At 36.6% G+C, this 26,861-nt stretch overlaps 1 protein-coding gene across 4 annotated transcripts in view; it reads left to right on the forward strand.

The window, feature by feature from the left end:
• The window catches only part of LOC128861299 (klarsicht protein), a 190,494-nt gene that overhangs the window by 43,965 nt on the left and 119,668 nt on the right, over positions 1 to 26,861 (forward strand). For all 4 annotated transcript variants that reach the window (XM_054099335.1, XM_054099336.1, XM_054099337.1 and 1 more), the window contains 3 exons: positions 6,453 to 7,436; positions 21,553 to 21,879; positions 21,943 to 22,104. In XM_054099335.1, coding sequence (XP_053955310.1) covers positions 6,570 to 7,436; positions 21,553 to 21,879; positions 21,943 to 22,104 — 1,356 coding nt within the window. In that variant the 5' untranslated portion in view covers positions 6,453 to 6,569. The remainder of the gene's footprint in view (positions 1 to 6,452; positions 7,437 to 21,552; positions 21,880 to 21,942; positions 22,105 to 26,861) is intronic.

The raw sequence follows: 26,861 nt of genomic DNA on the forward strand, positions 1-26,861 counted from the left end.
AAAATTTACGGCGGCAGCCCTTTACTGATCAAAATAAAAAAAAGCTATCGATAATTGCTACCATTCCTATTGAACATATAATTTTTGTAATGGCATTTTCGTGAGTCTTGAGCAGTGATTGATTATCGAACAAAAAAGTTTGAAGTTGCGAAAAAATCGCGTTGATCTTTGATTATTTTGTTTACTCATGCTGAATTTTTTCCACATAAAAAAATCTAATGCACAGTTTCTAAAAACTGTAATTAAAAAGCTTGAAATTCTGATAAGGCTTGAATGGTTTTTTATTTTTTGTTTAGAACTTGAAATATGTTTTGTTTTTCTTTTTTTTGTTATAAAGTCTTTGGGTAAAAATTGGTCAAATTGTTGCGGTGCTATTATTTTGCCGAACACTGTAAATGCACTAATTCCGCTCTCAGTATACCAAATGTCATAAAGTTTTTATTGTAAACCAGCAAATGGTTTAATAAAAGTATACGAGTATCCCTTGCATGTTTTTGTACTGATACCGAGGCTTCTTTATCTAACCCACACTTTTTTTGAGAAAACCTCAACTTTTTTTTATTTAAAAGAAGTGTAATTATTTTTGGTAGAAGTATTATATAATATTTGAGATCGTTATTTGAAAAATGGCGGAAAATAAAGCCAGGGTAAAATTCTAATATAGTTAATGTTGTTTTGGTTAAATATTGATTACCTTCAGAAATAAGTTGACTATGGAAGCTGAAATTACTTTGCGTTTCCTTTAAATATAATATTTGGCACAGTGTGCAGTTTGTGTTTCGGTTTTGCGCTCCTCTTCTGCATGGACAAAAACTGCAAGCTTTTCCTATGTCTAGCTTCTTATTTCGAATACACTTGAAGCCTAGCTTTTATTCGATGGCATCATTATTGACGTTGCCAAGCTCTTTGCCTTCACTTACTTTGATGGCATCCATATATATATTTTTTCTCTTCCGGAAGGTGAGCCGGCAGCCCCTTGGATGCCATTGGAATGTCAATAATTGTCGAATACTTGCGATTCATGTAAACGACTGACAGCAGTTCTGCCGATCATTGTGTTTGACTATGCATATACATATGCACGTATGTAGTTACATGTATACATGTGTATATATGATTAATGTGTACTCTTTCTTAGCTGTTTTTGTACTGATTTTATTGAGTTGTGAGCAGAATACCAAAACAAAAATTATGTCCACCACATTTTGCATTATAAATTAGAAGTCGGCACACACCAGTACCAGTACACAAACCATTTAGTTTTTCTTGTATAGAGGTTTGAAGTTTCATAATTTTTAACACGTGGCTTACACTGATCATCCATATACTTATAAATAGGCTAAGTCAAATACAGTCGAACTTCCATAAATCGAACTAAATCGAGTGGCAATAGAGTTTCAGAAAGCAATTCAATTTTAGTTCGATAACTCAAACTTCCCTAACTCGAATAAGAAGAGCGAAAATTGTTCTTCAAAATGCTTCTCTAAGCCAAATTATGTATGATATGTGAACGATATGAAGTGTTGCCAACTTCACACTGCTTGTATCTGTAAAACAGCTCATGACATCAACGTCAAAATTGTTTTAATAACAGTTCAATATATTGTTTATAAGCCATCAAAAGCATTTGCGTCTCAGTTTTGTTGAATTTTTTTTTTCTGTGATGGAATTCAAACGTAATCGTGTGATTGCGTTATATTTGGCTGGAAAATCACAAGCAGCCATTGTTCGTGAGTTCAGTCACCCCAAAGTGAATAAAATGTTTGTGTATCGCACTATAAAACGTTACAATGATACTGGTAGCATTGCAAAACGCTATGGAGGTGGACCAAAAAAAACCGCAACAACACCAGAAATGGTTCGGAAAGTGAAGGCTCGACTTGAACGAAATCCACGTCGAAGTGGAAGAAAAATGGCCAAAGAACTGAAAATATCGCAAGACAGCATTCGACGCATATTAAAAAATGAGCTCAAGGTCAAGACTTACAAGTTCACCCCAGCAAAAAAAAGTTCGGTGCGAAAGGAGTTCTTGCGTTTGCACGAACGTGGAAATTTCCTAACATTGTGTTTTCTGATGAAAAAAATTTCCCAATTGAGCAGTTCATAAACACTCAAAACGATCGTGTTTACTTGACCGAACGCTCATACGAGAATTTGAGCCTACGTATGGCCACTCGAAGCAATTTCCCATCGCAAGTAATGGTTTGGGCAGCAGTGACCGCTGATGGACGCTCTCCAATCGTTTTTATCGAGCCTGGTGTCAAAGTGAATGCGACTTATTATTGGGAAAATGTTTTAGAAGCTGCTTTAGAGCCTTGGCCACGCAAACATTTCGGTCGTAGACCATGGACGTTCCAACAGGTCTCGGCACCGCGTCATAAAGCTCGTGTGATCCATCTGGTCCATTTTGGAGAGCAAGGTGAGGACTAAAAAATATGCCAGTATGGATGCGCTAAAAAAAGCGACTATACGAGAATGGGCCAAAATACCTCAAGATCACATTCGTGCAGCATGCAACTCATTTTTTGACCGTTTGAAGGCTATAGTCAAGGCAAAAGGTGGTCATATCGAGCTAAAGTGAATATACATATGTTAAAATTTTAATCATTTTTGAACAATTTTGTCTTTGAAATCAATAAAAACTCATTTCACACAAAAAGGTTATGGTGTTTTGAATAGGTAACACTGCATATCATTCACCCTCTAATTATGGTATACTTTTTTGCTTCGAAGCTCTTGTTCGGGGAAGTACAGGTATCCCTCGTATAACGCGATAGTTACGTTCCAGAAGAATTGCGCGTTATGTAATTCCGCGTTATCTAAAACATAGTTTTCATATAAATTTGGGGGTTATGTTCCAATAGGTTTTGTTTAATAAAAAACATACAAAATAACAGATGCACATATATTTCAACTCAATACTAAAGTTCAGACTTTCTTATACAATTAAAAACACAAGATATGAATAATAATACATATGTATATACATATTTGAAAATTCAAAAAACAAAATTTAAATAATTATGTGCACATTAAAAAATTTAAAAACAAATTAAAGGTTTATTAAAAACTTTATTGTTATTCTTCAAACTTCATATGGTAATTAATCTGTTTCACTGTCTTCAAAGATCTTTGCGCGTGGGCGTTTTGGGGGAGCAATAGCTTCATCAGAAGATACTTCTTTAACATAGTTTTCGCTATTGGATAAGAAACTAGTTGTGGGACTTTGTGGTTCTTCTACTGGTTTTATAATTGCAAAATCTGTTATCAGTTTTTGGTGGGTGGGTTTTTTAAGCTCCTTTTCAATTTCGTAATAAGGTGCTAGATTAATATCTATTCTATCTATCTAAGGCAAAAAAGGGTAATTCCCGGTTTACATTAAAAATACATTACATATTATAAATATGTGGTACGCAAATTAGTGTTACCAGATTTTATAATTATTTATTTTCCCCTTCGCGTTATATAAGCCTAAATTTCGCGTTGTACTGAAACCTAATTTTTCCAAATCGCGTTATATCGAAACCGCGTTGTATAAGACCGCGTTATACAAGGGATACCTGTACTAATGTATTGGTAAACCGAATGCCTTTCTTTCTCATGTTTCTTTTTCATATTACGTTTGCTAATCAGTTTGAATAACATCTTCGTAGACTAGAGTCTGTTTATAATGGCTTCAAAGCGTTGTTAAGTAATTGTATGTTGAAGAAAAATGTAAGCTAATAAAATAAATCGAAAGTGGAAGAAAGAATAAAGAAGTGGCATCCCAGCTAGTACGGTTTCCACAACTAAAAAAAAGTAAGAATAAATAATAGTGTTGGTCGAGTGTTGTAAGCGATTGGAGAAAGTAATGTTTAAAGTGTGGACAAAGCTGTCTTCGAATTGTTTACAGCAGCACAAAATCAAACAAGCCAATATCCGGGGCAATATTAAATCAATAATATCAATAACATATCAAAAGCTTGGAATATTGACGTTGGTAGACACACAACCGTCCACTGCTTCAAAAAGGCTGGTTTTGGTCTTGGTGTTCCGCTTGGGACGAAGAGGTCGACATACCTTTAATTTTCTTTAATGAGTGAGAAGATAAGCAAATTATGAATGCTGATTACGAGGCAGGTCTTAGGGTCAATAAAATAACTTCCAATGCTTCTCTGCAGGACTACTTGGAGGCGGATAATGAGGTTTGTGTAGCAGGTTTTCCCACAGCTGACGACACCATTGAGCACAATAGCATTAACTCAGTAGATTCGAATTCGAGCGGAATGGAAAGTGATGACGAGAGTTCAGTGTATTAAACTATTCGCCAGCCTTTAATTGACTTTGTCAGAGATTACTTCAGAACTTTGAATTTATATTTGCAAACGAATGAAACTACCATTGATGGCCACTATAAGGCTTTAAATAAGTTACAATGTATTTTTACTCAAAACTCCAAAGCCACTAATTTCTTATTATTTGCATTCATTGTAACCGAATATGTTTATTATTTAAGTTTAAGTAGGCTCTTGAAAAAATATGAATATTCCATAACTAGACATCTCCATAAGTCGAACATTTCCATTGGAGAATGCTGATTCGAGTTGACGAAGTTTGACAGTATATGCATGTGTGCGTGTGTGGATGGATATATATGTATGCGGCATGTACATTTCTCTTGAACACCAAGCACTTCGTTGGCAGATCTTACCATACGTGCGAACGAAATTCCACAAATAGTACTCACATAAATGCCTGTTTTAATTTTTCATTCGTTCGTCCAATGTATTGGGCCGCACCTCAATTCTAAGGCGCCAACGATGAGCGCGAATTGGCCGATGCCACCAAATAGTTGTTTGGAGTGCGTCGCCTTGGCACTCAATTGGAAGGGAACTAATGCGTATGACTGATTCCACAAAGTGTTTTAATCAAAGTTGTGTGTTTATGGTGTTGCTACTTCCATTCCACTTCCATTTCCATCACGCGTGCTGGTGGTGGTGAGTCACCGCTTCCAAATAGCCTTAAAAGTGAGACTGAGTGCGAAAAAGCACTGCAAAAGCAAATTGGCGACAATGTGTACCTTTAAAGTAAAATAAAAGGCCACTTTTCGCTAGCCAGACTGTGTTCTCGCTGAAATTTAGTTGTGTTGGCTAAATTTAGAACGGTGAGCGCTTGTTGCGGTGTTAGTGGATGTCCATAAAGCTGTCTTTGCACATGTCTTGCTCTGGTTCTGCTATGCTTTCCATGTTCATTGTGCGTTATGCTTTATGCAACTTTATCATGTATCGCCCCTGCGATGTGACCGTAATATGTTAAGCGACTTATTGTCGTTGCAATTTGGGCTTCGGTGCCACCAAGCAACCGTGGCGCGGCTTTGAATATTTTGTGTGCTTTAAGTTCCAAAGAACAACAACATGCGCACTAATAGATAAGTAGTTCGGAAGGTGATCTCCAATTGCACATCGATAGTGTGGTGACCCTATTCATTTGATAACCAAACGGAAGGAGATAATTTTGTTGAGTTCAAGGAATAATAGTATGTAGCTGTAACAGTAACAGTTCGTCAAACCTAGCCACAATAGTGTAGCCACCGGTTGCTATCGTCTCTCATCTACCGGTAGGCCCACGAAACATTTTGTTACCTTGCCGGGAAAATGTTTAATATATCGGGGTTAATGCTGGATAGGCGGCAGTTTTGAAAGGTGGTCAGTGCAGTTAAAGAGCTATACGGATGCGGTAAAACTTCAAGCGGAGTTTTAGGCGAGTTATTAAGGGTGGAAGAAACCTGTCGTTCTCTTGAAGGAATACAACACCCCGCCTATTCGCCGATTCTAGTTGCTTACGGTCGATCTCCTGCTTTAATGTGCTCAGTTGTCGACAGTAGGCATAGGAGATGATTCTCTTTCAACTCCAGCAAATATACAGCAAAACCTTTTTAGCCGCTTACAGCGATTTTACCAAGACCTTTTTTCGGCTGTTGTTCTCGTAAGGGTACAATTTTTATAACCACTTTAAGTCCGCTTCGAATTCGTTGTGATTTAGCAAAATATCGCAGCCATCAATTTTATCCAGCTTATTCTCGACACCAGACTTATACAAATTATTCCAAACCGTTTTCCGAATAATCTTCAGTCCCTTGACAACCTGTGTATCGGAATAAAATCGGAAACTTACATATAAGAGAAATATCCAGGGAAATATACGAAAGTTATTTTTAGAGATCAGAGGTTGTGAGTAGTTTGTAAATATTTGAATGGCGGGCATCGTAGTCGATCGAGCAGGATCTTCAGAATCATAAAAGATATACATATATATTTAGAAACAATATACTTGCGCAGAATTTATATCAATTTTCGTGTCTTATAGACTATTTTTATATGTAAAGTTTTATTTTATGGTTAAAAAGATTTCCCTATATTCAACATTGAAATTCTATAAATTTGATGTTCGATTTTTTTTCGAATTCCTTTCAGATTACGATCATACACATAATTCGAGAATGATTAGAACGCTGGCGAGCATTCGAGCACTTAAAACTACATATTTGGAAAATTAATGGGAAAGCTTAGAATTAAAATAAATTGTCGAAAATGGAGAAGGCAACTCTAGTTCATCAACAATATCAACAAAAATTGCAAACGCAAGATGCAGCCGGCAATGCGAATCTAAGCAAAACTAAAAATGAAAACGAAATAGAAATGGAAAATGATCACAAACACGAAAAAGAAGGCAAACGCCAAAGTACTGATACTAGTAAAAATTGCGGCGATGAAAATACGAAAATAATAAGACCAATAGAAACAATAATGCCACCAATTACCGCAACAGCCACTGTAGAGGTAATCGAAACAGCACCAAAAGCGGCGGAAACGGTGGCTAACAGTAACGAAGAGACTGAAAACGCGGCCATGGTGGGCGCTGATGCGACGAAGATGAGCACAGCGACACCTCCAGACACAAATTCACACACAAACACAAAAACAAAAGCAACAAAAGCAACAACAGCAATATCAAACAATTTAGCACATGCAACAACTACAGACGAAAGCAAAACTATATCCAATTACAAGTTGAGAGAATTCGTGGTACCATCCATACCCAACGCCAAGGCGGGCAGCACGAACGTTACAAGTGGGGGTGGTGCAAGCAGTGGGACTGGTACCAGTGCCAAAAAGAAACGTAATAAAGTCTTAAAAAAACGCGAAGAAAATGAAACACGCAGGAATGATAACAAAAAAACGGGTACCAATAATATCGACAGAGATGCAACCAACGGAGTTCGAAGCCAAGGTAACGCCATCTCAGCCAGTTCGTCAAATAATGATACCGTCAGCGCCGCAGCCAACATGAAAACATCTGTATCATTGACGTCACTGCCACCCGATGACGAGAAGTCGGAGAGTCGTGACGTAATTAGAGCGAAGCTAAGAGTCGAACGTCCTTACAACAGCTTAAAGGTAAGTGAAGATATGTGCAACAAAGGTTTATAATTATGTAAATACATTTGCATTGTGTATGTATGTATGCATGTATTCAACAGGTATGTGACAAAATGATAAGCCCACCTCAACAATAGCTGCTCAGTACACCTAAAAACAAACGTTTCACTTTATTATATATCATATATATACAAGGTGAAGACCAAAATAAACAAGACTGAGCTAAAATAGAAACGACAGGAGCTTTGTTCTGATAACTTCGAGTTTATTATTCAAAATAGTCCCCTCTGGCCCCGATACACTGTTGTGCGGGATCTAAAAGCGTTCGAAAGGGTTTCAAGTCATTGACCGAAATGTCCTTCAGGATTTCGGTACAAGCCTTTTGGATGGCATCTACGGACGCTAAACGTTTTCCTTTCATGGCCAAATTAAATTTTCCGAATAGGTAGAAGTCGATTTCTAGTCAAAAAATCAGTCGCAAGAGTGGATCGCTGAAATGGTGCATTATCATGCAATAAGCGCCAGCTTCCTCCTTCGCGGTTCATTTTTGATAAATTTACGAACAATTTCGATGGAGTTTTCGGTGATTACTGATTTTTGGGCGGCCTGTATGTTCCTTATCATTTATGTCCTCACAACCATCTTTGATACGTGTAAACCACTCATGAACTCTGGCACGAGATGGACAGTCATCGCCATAAACTTTTTTCATCAATTCATTTGATTCGGTAAACGTTTTACCGATTTTAAAACAAAATTTCATACTAGTTCTTTGTTCGAAACTCATTTTTGTACCGATGACACAAACATACTGACACTTTCGAAGCAATAACTTCGCTTCCACTGAACCGAATGTCACCAAGCTTTCACTGGAAGTCAGCACCGACGCACGAACTCATTAAAAGGATGGGGCCATCAAAAACATTTTTATGACGCCAGAAGGGATGCCGCCTATAGATCCACGCTACGGTCGGGCGCAACGCGAGCCATGTGGGATCGCTACAGAGAGCTAAAAAAGGAAGAGAGACGTATTATCCGAAAGAAGAAACGAGAGGCCGAGTGAGTGAGTGTGATAAGCTTGAGATGCTGGCCAACAGGAACGGCGGCTTACAGAAGGTTTTAAGACCGGGGCGTTTTCCTGTAAGAACAAAGACGGCGAACTGGTGACTGGCATCCAGAACAATCTTAAATTATGGAGGGAACACTTCTCGAATCTGTTAAACAGTGATAGCTGCGCATGTCACAGAGAATGAGAAGATCCCGATACTGCAATCGTCGACGACGTAATTGACGTTCCGCTACTCGACCATGACGAGGTGAGAATAGTGATAACGCGGCTAAAAACAATAAAGCCGCGGGCGCCGACGGACTGCCGGCTGAGCTGTTCAAACAAGGCGGCGAGGAACTGGTAAGGTGCATGCATCAGCTTCTATGCAAAATATGGTCGGATGAAAGCATGCCTACCGATTGGAATTTAAGGGTGCTCTGCCCAATCCATAAGAAGGGCGATCCGCGGGATTAGTCTTCTAAATATCACCTATAAGGTTCTAGCGAACGTATTGTGTGAAAGGCTGAAGCCCACCGTCTACCAACTGATTGGACCTTATCAGTGTGGCTTTAGACTTGGAAAGTCTACCATCGACCAAATATTTACAATACGCACAATCTTGGAAAAAAAGGAGAATCGACACACACCATCGTTTCGTCGATTTCAAAGCTGCATTCGACAGTACGGAAAGGAGTTACTTGTATGCCACGATGTCTGAATTCGGTATCCCCACAAAATTAATACGGCTATGCAAGCTGTCGTTGCTCAACACCAGCAGCGCCGTCAGAAATGGGAAGGACCTCTCCGAGCCGTTTGATACCATACGAGGTTTCAGACAGGGTGACTCGCGAATGGGTCTGGTGGTGAACGAGGACAAAACGAAGTACCTCCTGTCTTCAAACAAACAGTCGGCGCACTCGCGTATCAGCACCCACGTCACTGTAGACAGTTATAATTGCGAGGTTGTAAAAGACTTCGTTTATTTAGGAACCAGCATTAACACCGATAACAATGTCAGCATTGAAATCCAACGTAGAATCTCTCTTGTCAACAAGTGCTACTTTGGACTAAGTAGGCAATTGAGTAGTAGTCCTCTCTCGACGAACAAAACTAACTCTCTAGAAGGCTCTCATCATGCCCGTCCTAACGTATGGCGCAGAAGCTTGGACGATTACAACATCCGATGAAGCGACGCTTGGAGTGTTTGAGAGAAAGATTCTACGTAAGATTTTTGTTTTTTGCACTTTGGCAACGGCGAATATCGCAGGCGATGGAACGATGAGCTGTATGAGCTTTACGACGACTTAGACATGGCGCAGCGAATAAAGATCCAGCGGCTACGTTGGCTGGGTCATGTCGTCCGAATGGATACAAACGCTCTGGCTTTGAAAGTATTCGATGCGGTACCAGCTGGTGGTAGCAGAGGAAGAGGAAGACCTCCTCTGCGTTGGAAAGATCAGGTAGAGAAGGGCTTGGCTTCACTTGGTGTGTCCAATTGGCGCCGGTTAGCACGAGAAAGAAACGACTGGCGCGCTTTGTTAAACTCGGCCAAAATCGCGTAAGCGGTTATCGCGCCAATTAAGAAAAAGAAGAGTCTTGTTGATTTTGGACTTCACCTTGTATGTATACATAATTGGCGCGTACACCCCTTTTGGGTGTTTGACCGAGCACCTCCTCCTATTTGTGGCGTGAGTCTTGATGTTGTTCCACAAATCGAACGGCATATATTTTTTATTAGGAGCTTTTTCATGGCAGCAATAAACTCGGAGGCTTGCCATTGCCTGGAGGCTTGACCGCTATTAGAAAAAACATTTATCATTTATTTATCATTATTTGTTACAATATTTGCAATAACTCTAAATTTTTGGAGTAATTTGTTTTGCCTTATAATGGAATAACTTTTGCGAGTGGCAACTTTAAACTTTATCCTTGCTGCCCATGGAAAGTGACCAAATCCATCATTACGAGTCTTTAGGTTTTTATAAATCGCTGCCTGAGGAACATCTTCCGCATTTTTTGGCGCAAAACAATTTCGAACTCGGATCTACTGAAAAAGGTGCAAATGAAGCCAGTCGAAATGCTCAAAAACGCCAAAAATGGAGATGGATTGGGCAGAATCTACGCAAAAACGATGCAGCCATTGCACCAAAGGCATTGGAGTGGAACCCTCTCAGGAATGTTGGTTGTAAGCCTAGTAGACCAAGGCAAACGTGGAGGCGAACAGTTGAAAGGGAAGCTGGAAGCATCGCAAAGAGCTGGAATCAATTGAAGTACATTGCCAAAACTCGCACTAGATGGCTCATAGACGTGGTCTAAGCCCTATGTTCCACCAATGATTAAGGACCTGGAGAAGACTGTTTCTTATAGTTCAGCAACTCAATGTTTCAAATTAAACATCAAAGTTTGTAATAGAGAAACAACAGATGCTTTTAATACCCTTTCAATTGCTTTTGATCGCGATTTCTCTCATTTGAACAAGCCGATCATAAATAAAAAAATGTATCCCATCTGCTTGTATTGATCCAATATTTAGGTAGTCTTACCATTTATTCCGGCGCCTTATATGCCTTTGGGAATGTCTGTATCTGAGATGATGATGTAGACGTTTAAGATACATAGATATAATCATAAATCTAAATCTTAGTGCAATCTAAATGTTATTTTTAATTATAATTAAAATTATTAAAATCGCGTCATTTAAGATAAACTTTCTGAACCGCATAACATCTTCAGAACCAATTCGACCAATGCAGAAGTCCATCTCAACTTCTGCAAGCTTCTACCTTTTGACCTGATTAAGAAGAAGGTACGAAATATTCCTCTGTATTTACAGACCATTGCCTCTTAAGCAGTATCCTAATTGGCAGCCCGTAAGGCTCCTAACGTAACGTTACAGTTACTTAACGAAGAATCGTTTGCTAGATTGAATGCAGTTTGGAAGTAATCCATCTGAGCAATCTAAATAGCTGCCAGAAGTAATCAATATTATTTCGAACGAAATTTAATAAAGAGCCTTTAAATACTTATTTATTTAAAGTCAAAAAAGCAAAGTTCTTACAGACTTAGTGCTAATGCAAATTAATAAGTGAAAGAACTAGGACTAAAATACAACTTGTTCAATAAATTCGACTGTATTAAAGGCTGAAATGATACATTCAACAAAAAATGCAATGGATTTTTCGAAATTGAAAAATCCAACGAAATGGAATTCGAGACCTCATTAAATTCGCAGAGAGTCTGAGCAATAGGTGCATTGCACTCGAAATTGATTTCAAATATCTTGAGATAAAAAGGCTAAAAGTTTCGTAAATTACTCGTCGGCATAAGAAAATTATATATTTCTATATGTTTTAAATAAAAGTAATAAAAAATATTGAAAATGCCAAAAATTGTGCTGCAATTAAAATACCGTAATATTTCTCAATCGTCGGCTTTTAAGCTTTCTCAAATGGCTATTTAGTTTTTATTTGTAATTGTAAAATTTGCAAAGTCAAATTTGTCCCGTAGTTTATACGCAAGGCCTTATACGAAACGGCTGAAGACACCGGCAAAGCAGTGTGCGATGAAGCAACCGATTGACAAGTTGAAATTCTTCTATCGATTTGCATTGGGATACTGAGCGGTTAGTGGCACACTGGCACGCAGCTAAGTCAATCTTTGCTAACCCGTCGCACTGGAAATCTGTTAATGCCAAGTGGGAGGGTTGAGTTGTGAGGGAAGTATGAGGAAACCAGAGAAGGTTGCATTTGAAATCAAGCAAAGATATTAATAATAGTTGGCTGTTTGTTTGTTAGGTGATGGCATTAAGGAAACACATAAGACCATCCCGAATAACTGTTTTGCAACTTGGAATATTACGAACCACGTAGCACCTTGCCTTCCTTCTGGCTGCGGCTGTGCGTAAGAGCTGAGCCCGCTTTTCAATCATCATTCACTGGATATATGCTGATATACATACATATATTACCTAGCTGTACATGTTTTCAAGCCTGTATCTCGCTAGCTAAATATCTTCGCCGGGAATCTTGTTTTCGTGCGCACTTTGTTGTTTTGCAAATTATGCAATGTGCCATTTTTCGTCATTCTCCTTGCTATCTGCCATTGCAACGTGGCAGAGTTGTATTGACGCCACATTTGATGCTGCGTTCGTTCGACATTGTGACGTGAAAATTAGGAATTTCCTATTCTGTATCTGTAAGCAGCGAACGCAAAAAAAGAAAAAACGCCAAGAAAAACAACTATTCATTAGCAAGTGCTCACTGCAATCGCCTTGGACATTTGTGACTAATATTAAAAGTAACAAAGCGAAATACAACCAATATTGACAGCAGTTAAGAGGCGACTGAGCGAAACCAACACATGGAAGAAAAGCTGAGAAATATTTTATTTAACCAGTTTTGTTCTTTTTGCTAAGCGTGTTTTTATTTTTTGTCTTCGATTGTGAGCGACTTTGGACTGCTTTGAATTTTATTAGTCGTCTTTTGAACTACCGGCGCACACTCAGTCATATCTATACATTTATACTACATTTACACTCGGCAGCAAAACTCTGCGAACAAATAATCATCAAATCGTTTGCGGAAAATGCCAGTAAAAATAGCAAAACCATGCCATTAATTTTATTGTGAAGTTGGGGAGCCATTACGCTTCTATAAATCAATTATCGACTGCAACTTACATGTCATATTACAAATTACATAATAACTTCTTAAATAACATTGCTACTCCTTTAAATTTTCCTCTGCTTACTTTGTGCTGTTAAGTGCTTGAAGTTGTTTTAAAACCTATGATTTATTTGATTTTGGTGAACTTTGCAGAAGAAAATCAAAGCAAAATGATTTATTCTTGAAAAATTGATAATTGATGTGTTGATTTTAAAAATAAGTAAGAACTTGAAATTAAAAAAAATTACTCTAATAACAAGAATACAACATTGAAAGGTCATTCTTGAACTTTCCTGCAATTTGTGGTGTGGGGTTTGAATTTAAAAAAAAATAATACTTTTACTTCCATAGCTAATAATAAAGATTTGTTCAAGTTTTTGAAAATTTTAAATGTGCTTTACATAAACTAATACCACAACATGCCACGCGCTTACTTATACAAAAGGTAAAATTTAAACATTTCGAAGCTATTACTTTTTTATCTTCATAGTAGATAAATATGAAATTTAATTTTGAGGGAAACTTCTGTAGGATTAAACAGTTTACTTTTGTACTATTTTGACAGATTTTTCATCAGATCATTTTTCCTTTTTAGTATTAAATGGGATTAGAAAATGGGTTTTGAAAATACTAGATTATTTTTTTTAGAAGGTCCTTTGGCTTTTATAAGAGCATTGTGCTCTTTTGCTTTCACAACAGAAGATCGGTCAAACTATGAAATCAACAAGCACTGCGGCTTTTATTTTGCATCTTGTGCATGGCATGTCCGAACTTAACGTGGTTATGCTCCCCCTTAACGTCGAATTTGTTCAGCGGTCGATTAGGGGGCTCGAAAGCAGAACATACAATTTTTGAAAGTTCTTTATATATATACATAAATACAGTTGTGTTCATAATAATAGCTAGTCAACGTCGGTATGCGCTAATGTTCTCTCTGCTCAATCCTTAATAGCACTCGGTACGTATGAAGGCCACAAAATGCTGTTACTCAACCACAGTACACCGACAATGACCTCAAATATGGATATGCCAAAAATGGTATCCGGTGGCTTCTTCTTGATGGTATCACCAATCAGCAAAAGTGTGGAGAAATTCTAGAAGAAGTTATGATGCCTTATGTAGAAAAGAAAATGCCGCTGAAATGGGTCTTCCAACCCAAAACATAGCAGTTAGCGCGCAAAGCACTTCTTTCGGGATAACAGCATCAACGTGATGGAGTGGCCAGTGCAATCACCAGACCTGAACCCCATCGAAAACATATGGAACGACAAATAAAAAAGTCACAGGACGTCAATCCGATATCTGCATGTGTTTCATAGACTACGAGAAAGCATTTGACAATACAACCTCACAAGCTAATTAAAATAATGGAATCAGACTGCAGAAATTAGATTCGGGGACATTGCCACAAGAGAGTCATTGCCTACAGAGGACTGAGGCAAGGTTGCACACTTTCTCCATTAATATTTAACGTATATGTCGAAAAAAATTTTGAAGAAGCAATAGATGACGCAGATGTAGGTATAAAAGTTAAGGGGCATATATAAATAACATTCGCTACACGCTACATTCGCTAAATAAATGCGGCAGAGACTATTCAAATAAAACAATAGAAAGAGTAAAAAACTTCAACGATCAATGGGACCATGATCTTGAAATAAGGGGTAAAATAGAAGCTACCAGAGCGGCCTTCATGAAGATTAGTAGACTACTGACATGCCCGGACATACCGATTAAATTAAAGGTACGATTTTTAAAATGCTACATGTGGTCGACACTTCTACATGGGACGAAGAGGAAAAAAAATTACTTGGCCTGCCAACCATATGGCTAAGACCAAATAACATTTGCATGTAATCCCTAACATCCACCACGGATACGCCGATCAAGAAGAAGATAAAATACAAGTTTTCCAAAGAAATGCGACCAAATGTGGAGTTGTACGCTCTGCATGAGCAGAAATCTCAGTCGAAAGAGGCAGATGTTTAGTCGGCTCGATGTAGAGTAGACCTGCCGCCGCCATCCAGAGTAACGCTGTAAATAATGGTGCCGTTGCCGTACCGCTATAGCCCTAACCGTAGCCATAGCCGCAACATTAGAGCATTTGACGATAATCATGCCGCAACCATACCATAAACAGTTGATATTGAAGTAAAATTAATCACTGCATTTGCATTTTGTCATAAAAACGCGGATAATTTTCCACTAAGTCAATTAAAATTTTTCGTCGTGCATTTGTAATATTCAAATTTGTATGGCAAATATCAACACAAATGTATTTTACAGCTGCTTACGGTTACGGGGGAAAACCAAAATTCAATAGATACGTATGGCTACGGCTATGGCTGCAGCGTTATGGTGATTGCTATGGTTACGGGTATGCCTAAGGTACGACACCACATCGCAGTTTAAGGGCGGGCTACACGGCTAAATATTACCTGTGTCTTTATAGTTCTTCGTATTGTTTTGTGTTCATGTTGAGTCGCATATCATTTTACTTTGCATTGTTATTTTTTGTCTACCTGCAAATTTGTTTCGTCTATTCCTTTATTCGAAGTGAGTGCAAAGAAAAATACGACTTTTTCTTTCAATTTTTTGTTTCATTAAATTAAAAAGTGATAAGATGAAATCGGGTTTTCTCTTTAGAGAGTGGTAATAGAGAATAATCGCAATTGTTTTCGATGTTCGATGACCAAAGGTTTTATGTTTTTAATTTAGGGTAAAAACGTTCGAAGAGTGAGAAATTTACGATTTAATGCTGAATTTCGAGTGCGAATACTTGTTTGAATTACTGTTTTAACAGTGCAATTACATATATGGACATACATGCCATATATTCACGTCTCTATGTGAGTTGTAAATATATATTTTTCGTTTGCTGACTTGTTGGACTCTTTACCTGTATTTAGCAAATCGTTAGTCATTTTCAACTTAATAATCACAAAGCATTAATTGTTTTAAATCATATAATTTAAACTTTGAATTTATCTAGTTATTTTTTGCCCTAGACCGATTTAAGTGGTTTAGTTTTCGCAGGGACCATTACTTTACTATTTTAATTGCTTATTGCGTTAATGAATAATATTTTTTTCTTATTCAGATACGTGAAGTACTAAATATCATCAAGCACTTAGTAGAATTACGAAGGCAGGAAGAAGGTGGTGAAATAGGAAAAAGTTTTGTTTACGTAACTACTTGACATAAAATTTACCAGGGGTTTGGGATGTACATTTTGAAATAATGGCTTTTGATTTGGTTGGGTATTTTTTTTTTTCATAATGAATAATGCAACCATCCACAACATCTGCGACTACAAATTAAATTTCTCGCAGGTTCTGGCTCTAGCAAGCAAAGTTATGCCTCCTTCGGTGTCGACGCCCAACATTTTCATTCGTGCAATGGTCATTCAATAGGTGGGTCCCACCTATTAAAAAATCCAAATCAAGAAAATTTCTCTTTTGGTGAGGAATAGAAAAATTATAAATTAATATACAGTGGAACCTCAATAAGTCGAACTTCGATATCTCGAATATTTGATATCTCGAATCAAATTGCTTGGCAATGGCGGTTAGAGTGAGAATTGTGTGTAATTTTTACTTGATAACTCGAATTTCTATTACTCGAATATCTTGATAACTCGAACAGAATATTTGGTGCCAGCTTTGATAAGTAAAATTTTCGGGGGAATCCCCTTATTACGTGTTGCTTATTTTATAGCAAACAGATGTCAGCAGTTGGGTCGCTGCACTGTTTAAGTCCACAGGTATTTTATTAGTAGTTCTTACGCTAAAATATACTCTGTTGACATGTCATCAAAACGTTGTTTAAAAACTTTATCTATTGATGAAAAATTTAAACTAATAAAGGAAGTAGAAATGGGTGCGCGAAAAAAAGATGTAGCTGTAAAGTATGCTATTCCGGCATATACAGTGTCAACTATTTTAAAAAATAAACAAACGGTTATTACTGCAATCGAAAGTGGTGGTGCAAGTGGGAGTTCAAAGAGACTGAAAAAGCCAAAATACGTAAATGTGGACAAAGCAGTTTTAGAATGGTTTAAATCGGCAAGAACACGGAATTTGCCTATATCCGGAGGATTACTTAAAGGAAAAGCATTGGAATTTAGTCAAAAATTAGAACAACCGAATTTGAAGGCAAGCACTGGTTGGCTCGATAATTGGAAACGAAGGTATGTACATTCATAAAATAAATGTGCAAGCTGGCACCTAAAGCTATTTTTTTTCTAAGATCTGGTATATGTCATAAAAAGGCGTGTGGTGAGAGTAATGATGTAAGCGAAGAAGACTGTATGAAATGGCAACGTGATGTTTTACCTCATTTATTAGAAGGTTATCAAGCACGGGACGTGTTCAATGCAGACGAGACGGGCTTATTTTTTAAATGTCTTCCAAATAACACCTTAACTTTTAAAAACCAGAAATGCCATGGAGGAAAGCACAGTAAACAGAGAGTTACGTTGATGATTGCCGCAAACATGGATGGATCAGAAAAATTGAAATTACGCGTGATAGGTAAAAGTATTCAACCCCGCTGTTTTAGAGGTGTTAAATGGTTACCTCTCGACTATAAAGCAAATTCAAAGGTGTGGATGACGGGAGCCTTTTTGGAAAAGCCGGAAGAAATATTATACTTTTTATTGACAACTGCCCAGCCCATCCTAAAGATATCCAACAGAGATTAAAGTTTATCAAACTTGCATTTTCCCCCCGAATATGACATCAAAATTACAACCACTCGATCAAGGTGTCATACAAAATTTAAAATGTCATTATCGTCGCAGAATTTTAAAAAATACTATAAAATGCTTTGAAGTAAACACAAATCTTAACATAACATTAATGGACTGTGTTGATGAAATAACTAATGCATGGAATATCGATGTTAAGCCTGAAACCATCTCTAATTGTTTTAGAAAAACCGGCTTCGGTCAATATTCGGAATGGGAGGAAGAAGATGACATTCCTTTGGTTTTCATAAACGAACGCATAAAAGAAAGGAGTAAGGAAGAAATTCAACTGCAGAATGAATATGAAGCTTGGCAACATATCAAAGGTACAGAAGGTGTCACCTTTAATGATTTTATGCATGTGGATGACGATTTTGTTAATTCAGAGTTTCCCACAGATGAAGATATTGAGGATCTATTGGGATCTAAATCCGAATTTGAGCATGATAGCGAAAGTGATATAGAAGATGATTAGCAAGATGATATGCTGCAACCAGTTTCAAACGAGCTAGTTGCAAATTCGTTCAAGATTTTGCGGTCATATTTAAAAACCAATGAACATACAACCGATTGTCTGTGCAATGGTTTAAATAATATTGAAGCTTTTTTTGAAGATCATAATAAAAAATCCTCTCGTCAATCCCAAATAACTGACTTTTTTACTTTAAACGAATGAAAGCTATACATCTATTCATACAATGTTTTTAATTATGTATATATAATTTTAAAATATACACATACAATATTAGATATATAGCAACTATACATAATTTGAAGCATGTACTGTTTTATCAATAAAATTGTTTGCTAACCCATGAGTTTTATGGATTGTTTTCTTTATCCATCAGGTTTTATTTTGTTTATGGATTTTTATGTATGTATGTACACATGTATATTATATTTGATAACTCGAAATCTTGATAGCTCGATTTTTTTTTATGGCATTTCATAGTTCGAGTTATCGAAGTTCGACTGTACTCATATTCAAACAGTTTTCTGAGTAATTTTCAATTTCTGGGTAATAGAATCACTGCCCACAGAAGGAAGCATAACATTTTCATTTTCATCGTTTCTTTTGTCCAAAACAAATGCCCCACGGATTATTTCGCGAAGTATCCCCATCCCATAACGCTACCATCTCTATTTGCTCGCTACGACAAAACAATTTAAATAATCACCAACAACAACAAACAATCAACTTTTCACGATATTCCTCCATAAATCCTCTATTCAAACCCAATTTCACTGATCGAGTACAAATCATCCCTAATTGTGGTATGAGATTTGATGAGATCCGGTGATTACGCCATTTTTATTTGATTTCCCTTTTACACTTTTGACATTTGCATGGCCCCTCCTCTTGGAATCTGGTTTTAAGATTAAAACGTAATAGTAAACAAATGTATGAATGTGTTGCAAAAGTTGTTGCTATTTACCGCATACTTTGGCCCTCTTTTCGAAGTGTTTTGTCAAGTAGACAGATGTACAATTTTAACCATGGATACTTGCGTTACAATGCGTTAAACTTTTTGAAACTTATGAAAATGGTCGACCTTTAAGAACAACATATCGCAAAATTCGAGCGAATAAAGCTTGGTAGATGAGCAATACCTAAAAATTTTCAAACGTAAAATACTCCGAAAGAACTTGGAGCACTCCGAGAAAGTGATGGCACATATATAATGCGGTACATCCTTATGCAAAGGAGAAGACGTTATTAAACACATTAAATCACAAATAATACGCTGGTTGGGTAATATTGAACACAAGAAGAATGACCGCCCACGAAAAACCCTGGTTTCACTGACCTGAAAAAGGTGCATGCAAACAACTGGGGGGATACAGCCAAGAATCGTGACGCCTGGAAGAAAATTTTGAATGAAGCTAAGGCTGTAACGCTGCCTGATGATGAGGAAAGTCTATGTGAATCAGCCAACAATGATTGCGGAGCTGAAACAGATTCGGATTGAGATTGTTGCACTCAATGCGATAATAGGTGAGCGAGTCCTTAAAAATTTTAATTCTCGTGTGACACCCTGTAGATGTGCTAATGGTGGATATTTAAATGATGTAATTTTTCACATATAATTGTTAAGAGCCGTGTTTTAAACAAAAATAGTGCAATCTAAAGAATCTAAATTTTTCCATGTTTTATTTCAAAACAATATCCAGCGCGGTTTTTGAAAGACCCTTTATAATTCTGCAGGCAATAATTGAATTGATAGATTACAAGATTTCTACATCTACAACGGCGTAGTACAATGAATTCACTCGTTAATAAAAATGAAATTTAAAAGCAATACAACAATAAACAACAGCAAAATCAGCTGATTATGTCAATTTAACTGAGAGCGGGATAGCAGTTCGCGAGTGTCGCCATTGTTATTGGCGCATATATCCTTCCATAAGTGTTTGACCGAGCTTATTTTCTAATTTGAGGTAATATGGATGACAACAAATATGTTGAGGTATCTCAAAACGTAATAGTCTGTCATTTTATTGCACATCCAGTCTTAGCATGAGCAAGAGGAAACAATGAAGCTCTCCGGTTTGTGTCAGATGTCAACTTACAGCAACTGTTCAGGCTTCCATGCTAATAACATAAATCGCAAGCCACTCTATCGTGATGCCAAGCTCGGCAAGAGCTTTGCATATAGAGCCGAATCGAAACCTTCCTACACATATTAGCCATGCTTCGGATATGAACTACACTTTTCAACACAGCACACATCTACGAACCTCTTCTTTTTGTGTAACAACTCTCACAGTAGAAAAGGTACTAATTCCTTCATAAAAACATTAAGAAATCCTTAATTGTAGCATTAAAGTAATTAAAAAGGTACTTCGAATAAATAACCTCAATGAAAAACCTAACAAAACACGTAATTTCATCCTGTAGCTAATTTATTCGTCAACTTGAGCTTTGTGAGCACAATTCGATCACTGTTTGTGATTGGTGATCATTCAGTGCTGAGTGCAGAAAGGCTTTATAACCAAATATGTACATGCATATATGTCAAAACTAATTTTTACTTAACGCTTGTGAACTTTTCTTATCGCTCCAAGTGTTTTTCTCAGTTATTTGTGATTGAAGTAAAAGTGTGTGATATACATTTATAAAATTTGACCTTATGTGTGAGAAATTTGTTGTGATTTGTGAGATTTGGGTATCTCTCTTAAGTATTTTTCAAAGGCTGCACAAGTATCATATATACACGTTAAAGTGTACACCAGCGACTATTTATTTCAGAAGAGAATGTAAATAATTACACGTTTTCTGAAAGCGACTCAATAAAAAGACAATTGGAAAATAATGGATAATGAATTTTAATATCTGCACATAGCACGCAAAAATAATGCAGCTACTATGTGATATTATATATATACATACAGACATATGCATTTATAGTAAACCCACATCCAATAAATAAAATATCACCAAGAAATGTATGTTTAAGAGAAATTTTTAATAAGACGTAATCATCGTTGTCTATTTGGAAAACTCTGGTATTCTCGTCTTTCTTACTCGTAGTTATCGGTTTGTAACCTGAGTTTTTCCATACATACATACATACCTATAGTCATACGAATGCAACTACTTTGCAGCATATTAACATACACCGCTCTGTTAACTGAATACATACTTATGTACATATGCACTGTTATATTTCATAGAAAAACATTGAACGTAACGTTGTTGGGTCTACGTTGGGCGTGAAGGCGCATTGCTTTAGCCAAAGCCAAAGTAGTACGAGCAGCTTCGCAAACCATCGCTACTCGTGGGGTAGCGGCTACAGCTACAGTTCGTCAAGTTTGCATAGCAGTGCTACAGTTGGACTGGGTTCGGCTAAAGACGACCTATGGGCGGCAATCCAAACGAACTATAACTACATCATGGACACAAATTTGTTGGACTCGTGCAAGGAAGCCGAGCGACATCTGGCGGAACAGACTGAGCACACCAATGATGTGCATTGTGAACAGTCACAGTGTTGTTTGAAGGTGAGCCTGTCAGGTTGCAAGATCGCGTTTGTTTGCTAATGAATTTTCTTTTTCTCCACTTAGTTACTTGGTGTAACACAACGCCGCGAAATGTCGTGGCATGATCCGAAAGAGCTGCGCAAATGGCTGCGAGAAATGGAAGAGCGTTTAGAGACTGCCCCCACGTTGTCGGTTGCTACGGCATTAACGACAGCAGAGTTGCAGCGCTGTTTAGCAGAGCATTCGGTAAGTAAGGCAGTTCGTTGGCATCAACATTCTCTGCACTTTTTGGTTGTTTTTTTTTATCCCAGACACGAACCTTGTTATGAACTAGGCTGGTTGCGATAATCTGAATACCTATATAAAGTCCTAATTCAAAACGGTTTTATCAGCAAATGTGTACATATACAAATTTAAATTCAGCAGACTTTTTTTTTTTCACCAAGACTTAGCAAGTGGCGAATAGATGAAGCAAATGAACATATTTCTCAACGCGGGAAGAAGCTGCCTTAAATTGCATGGGCTGGTAAGGCAGTGCGGCCTAATTACCTAGAGCCATACTCGCTAGCGGCGAATCTTACTCGAAAACTTTGTTGTTGTTTTCGCATACAAATTTTTCGTCAAGTTAATCGAGCTTAGAGATGGCGTGCGGGGAAATGGCGAATAGAAGATACCTAATTTTTGCTTAACGCTTGAGATTTTTTTTTGTTCCTAAGCATTTTTCTGAGTTAGGAGCGTCCTTCTCCTCACTACATATCACTCAAACTGTTCGCAAAGATGCATTAGCAAATGTGTCGCATATAGAGTAAACTTCTTCTATTCGCCGTTTCCCCGTTCGCCATTTGTTTGAAAAATTTGCTTGCGAAAACAGCAGCAAAGTTCGCCGCTAGTGAGTATTGCTATAATTCATTAGACCGCACTGCCTTACCAACACAAGTAATTTAAGGCATGTGTTGCCGATATAAATATGTATGTTAATTTGTTGCTTCATCTATTCGCCACTTGCTAGCTCTTGGCGAAAAGAAGAGGCCTAATGTTATGAAAATGTTTTGTTAATGCCTTCAGTAAATCTAAACCAAACGATACAGTCAAGTTGCTGTTGTTTTTGTAGCAGCATAAACATTTTCCACGGTGAATGCTGTTGGAGTGACAGTTCCGGTAATGTAGAACCAGTAGAACCGACTGAGGTGGGAATGGACAAGTAAAAGTATTTGCTTTATTGAAAGTAAGGGCGTAATAATTATTATTGGATATATTTAACAATTTTTAAAGTCTCCAGTAAAGGGAACTCGGGTTTAGATTCGTTTAATCATAACTTGTCTAGTTATTTATACATATATTTTTGTCCGAAATGAAACGGGTGTTTTTTTTAGCTGAATGAGAACTATATTAATAACTACGTTTTGACAGCTGCGAATAGAACTGACAGCTGGAACAAAGTGTGTTCCTGTCCAGTAAGATTTGGCAACCCATTACGAATCGTTTAACTCAAGAACAACGTTACCAAATTCTGAAAATTTACTTTAAAAAAAAAAACAAATCTGTTCGCGAAGTTCATAGAGCGAAGTGTTTAAGAAGATGCCGAAATGTCGAGTACCAACTTGTTGCTATTTGTCCTTCGACTGCGTGGGAAATTTTAGGCAAGGATTTATAAAATACGGCTCGTGCAAGAATCCAAGCCAATTGGCCATGCTTTGCTGGGATAGATTTATTATTCAGATCTAATGGAGAAAGTGGTCAAAAATTTGAACTGATTGAATGAACCATATAACTCGTGGCTGCGGCGGACATAAGTCGGATTTTACATTCAAAAAATAAATGCCACGAAATTATCTACCAGATGATAAAAAAAAATCATCCCAGCAATATTTCTGTTTTGTATTAACATTTTAAGTTCTCAAGCTCTGAAAAGCCACCCTTTGAAAGTGTTACATATGGGCATTTTCACGGTAACGGACGCGACATTTGTACGCTTTTAAGTGCGTCCAAAACAATGAAGACAAAGTAAAAGTTTATATATATTGATATTGTTTTAAAGGGCTGAGGGAGTGCTAGATTTTAATATATACGGGAAAGATCTTTCACAAATAAGTATGTAGTTATAAGCAATTATAAAGTGATACGGACGCGACAAAAAATAGAAGTTTTTTTGAGGCGCATTCAGAAATATACAAAATTCAGCAAATTAAGGATTTTTAAATATATACAATATATATGTATGTTAATAAATGCGAACAGATGACTGTTATTCGTAGGTTTATGAAATATGATAATTTTCTCTTCGTTTTTTTTAATTGAGTATAGAAGAAATACGGACGCGACATAGCGGACGCGACAAAATTTTCCATGAGCTAGGAAATAGAATTTTTTTCATTATAACACTTCAATTTTATTGAAAATAAAAACTCAAGTAATATTACAGTAAAAACGACTTAAAAAATTTAAAAGAAGAAAGTTATTAGTTTTTAGGATGGTCTATTTTAATTATTTTCTTTAATGCATAGGCCGTCCGAGCAACTTCAATACATTTACTGTCGAAATATGAAAACCAATGCATACTTTTAACTCCTTTGATATTTGGAACATTTTGCCATAACTCTGACAGTTGATTAGAAAAACTATCAATTTGTGTTCCAGAGATATACAAAATTTTAACTCCATCAGTGTTGTTCTTAGCACATTCGTAGAAGCATAAGGCATCACCGAGAATGATATTCTTGCTTTAACGATTTGCCAGACTTTTCGTTTAACTACGGCACCTATTCCGTCTACAGCACCTTTGCCATGTGAAGTGGCGAAAAAATTCCAATCTAAGATTCTTCTTTCATTTTCTCTCTATATTTCGTTGTTATTGCTTTTCTTGTTTCTTTTGCCGTTTTTGCCATCTATAAAATTTTTAACTTGTGCAATCTCTACGACTTTATTTAAAATTTAAGGTTCGCGGTAACGGACGCGACAAATTTCAAACACCAATAAATTTTATTAATCGTTTTTGTCGAGAGTCAATGGCTACTTTTCTTAAGTGAAATAAGTTATTTGCTTAAAGTCTGAAAGCAATTTATATTTCAACACTTTTTGCACTAATGAGAACAATAAATGCTATTTTTCGGTAACGGACGCGACATACGAATATAAGCAGAAGTAATCAAAAAAAAAACTACCGTTTTTCGATCTCCACTAAGTATCTTTGCTTGTTCAACATTATGTTACTATCAGTAGAAGATTTTTAAATTATAAAAACATCATAGTATTGCTTTGAATAAGGGAATATTACAAGGAAAAAAGTTGGTATATTTGGTCAAAAGAGCTAGATTTTTGTAAATTTTGTATATTCGTTGTATATTTCGGCTCAAAATTAAAAGAAAAGAAAATTCTTTTATATTTATAAAGTAAACACATTTGAGATTTATTATTCATCAACAAAAAGTTTTCAGGAAAAGTTTGAGTTTTGCACTCGTGGTTGACCTTTTTGTGAAAATGCCCATATATGTACATATATCGACGCTGCAGCATTTTCGCAAGTAGTTATTGCCGTAATATTAATAAAGAATTCGTCTTTAAGAAGAATAACAAAACAAAAAATTAAAAAAAATAGGAATGATTGAATTTTTTTTTTTTTTTTTTTGTTTGGTGTTCATACATTTATTTGGGTGTAATTTTATCTGGCATGACTACTTCAGGTTTTTTTTTTAATTAAGTTATGTATTTATTTGTCTGCAGCTAAGTGAGTCTCTACGCTGATTTCATATTTCCATTTAAATGCAGTTTAACGAATTGAAATTTATTCAACACAGAATTAAGGTGTGACATATAATATTAGTATCTTGTATCAATAAATAAAAAATTAACTAAAAATCCGAAATTCATAATACAAGCACATAAATGCATATAACAAGCTCTGGTATTTTATATTTGAATTTGGTGGGCGTTTGATATATTTTTAAATCTTAATGGTAGCTTTTCTCTGCTTCTTTCTTTGTTTCTCTATTTTTCCATTACAGCTGCCTTTTTTTTTTGTACTTGTTTGATTCCGGCGAAGTCTTCAATTTTTCTACATAGTTTTTGTTTTGTTGAGCTTTGCTCACTTCTGTCAGAGAACCGCAAGCAATTAACTCATTTTCATTAAAAAATCAATGGCAGCGTTACATATTTTTAATACGCAAACATTGTATTAAATTTAATAAAAGGTCGTGTTTTCTAATCAGTGCGGGAAGTATACTGAAAGTATGGGAAAATTCCTTTTGTCAAGGCGTTTACAAGGGCTGAAAAAAAAAGTTTTTTGTTTTTGTGCTGGCACCGTTACATCAGCTTTTGCGGCTCATTTCTCTTTCACCTGGGTTGTATTTAACACACATTTCTAACATTTTACGTATTACAAATATAGTCGTTGCAGTTACAGTTTACATTTTTTGAATAGTTCTGGCATTGCCAATATTTTGTTCATACATTTATCATGTAAACAGCTTATGGAACAAAAATTGTAATTTTTCTTCTATGTCGCATCGAGTTATGAATGCCAAACATTTTAGTTTAAAAATGTTGCATAACTTTGAAAATTAATTTGGCCATTTCAGTTTCTTATCATCTGCAGATATATGTACATATCTACTAATATTAACGCCAACTTTTTAATGGATACTTTAATCAAAAAGTTCCCGGAATATATTCAAAAAATTCGAAATACAAATTTATTCCTCAAAAGTAATATTATCGCCTTCCAAGTACTCTCCAGCAACTGCCACGCACTTATGCTAGCGTTTGATCTCGCTTTCGAAATATTTCTGGAACTCTTTTTTCGGTATAGCCATCAAACTCGTCTTCGATTTTTCCATTACTTCCTTTTGGGTATTAAAACGCGTTCCCTGTAGTGGTTTTTTGACCCCATCAAATAGAAAACAATCGCAGCGAGCGATATGAGGTGAATTCGATGGCTGTTTGCTCGTTTCATGGATAATGGTGACACTCTGCGACGGTGCAAAATCCACGAGTTGTTTTCCCATGAA

Source organism: Anastrepha ludens, chromosome 4 (assembly GCF_028408465.1).
Source record: "Anastrepha ludens isolate Willacy chromosome 4, idAnaLude1.1, whole genome shotgun sequence".
Classification (NCBI taxonomy): Eukaryota; Metazoa; Arthropoda; class Insecta; order Diptera; family Tephritidae; genus Anastrepha; species Anastrepha ludens.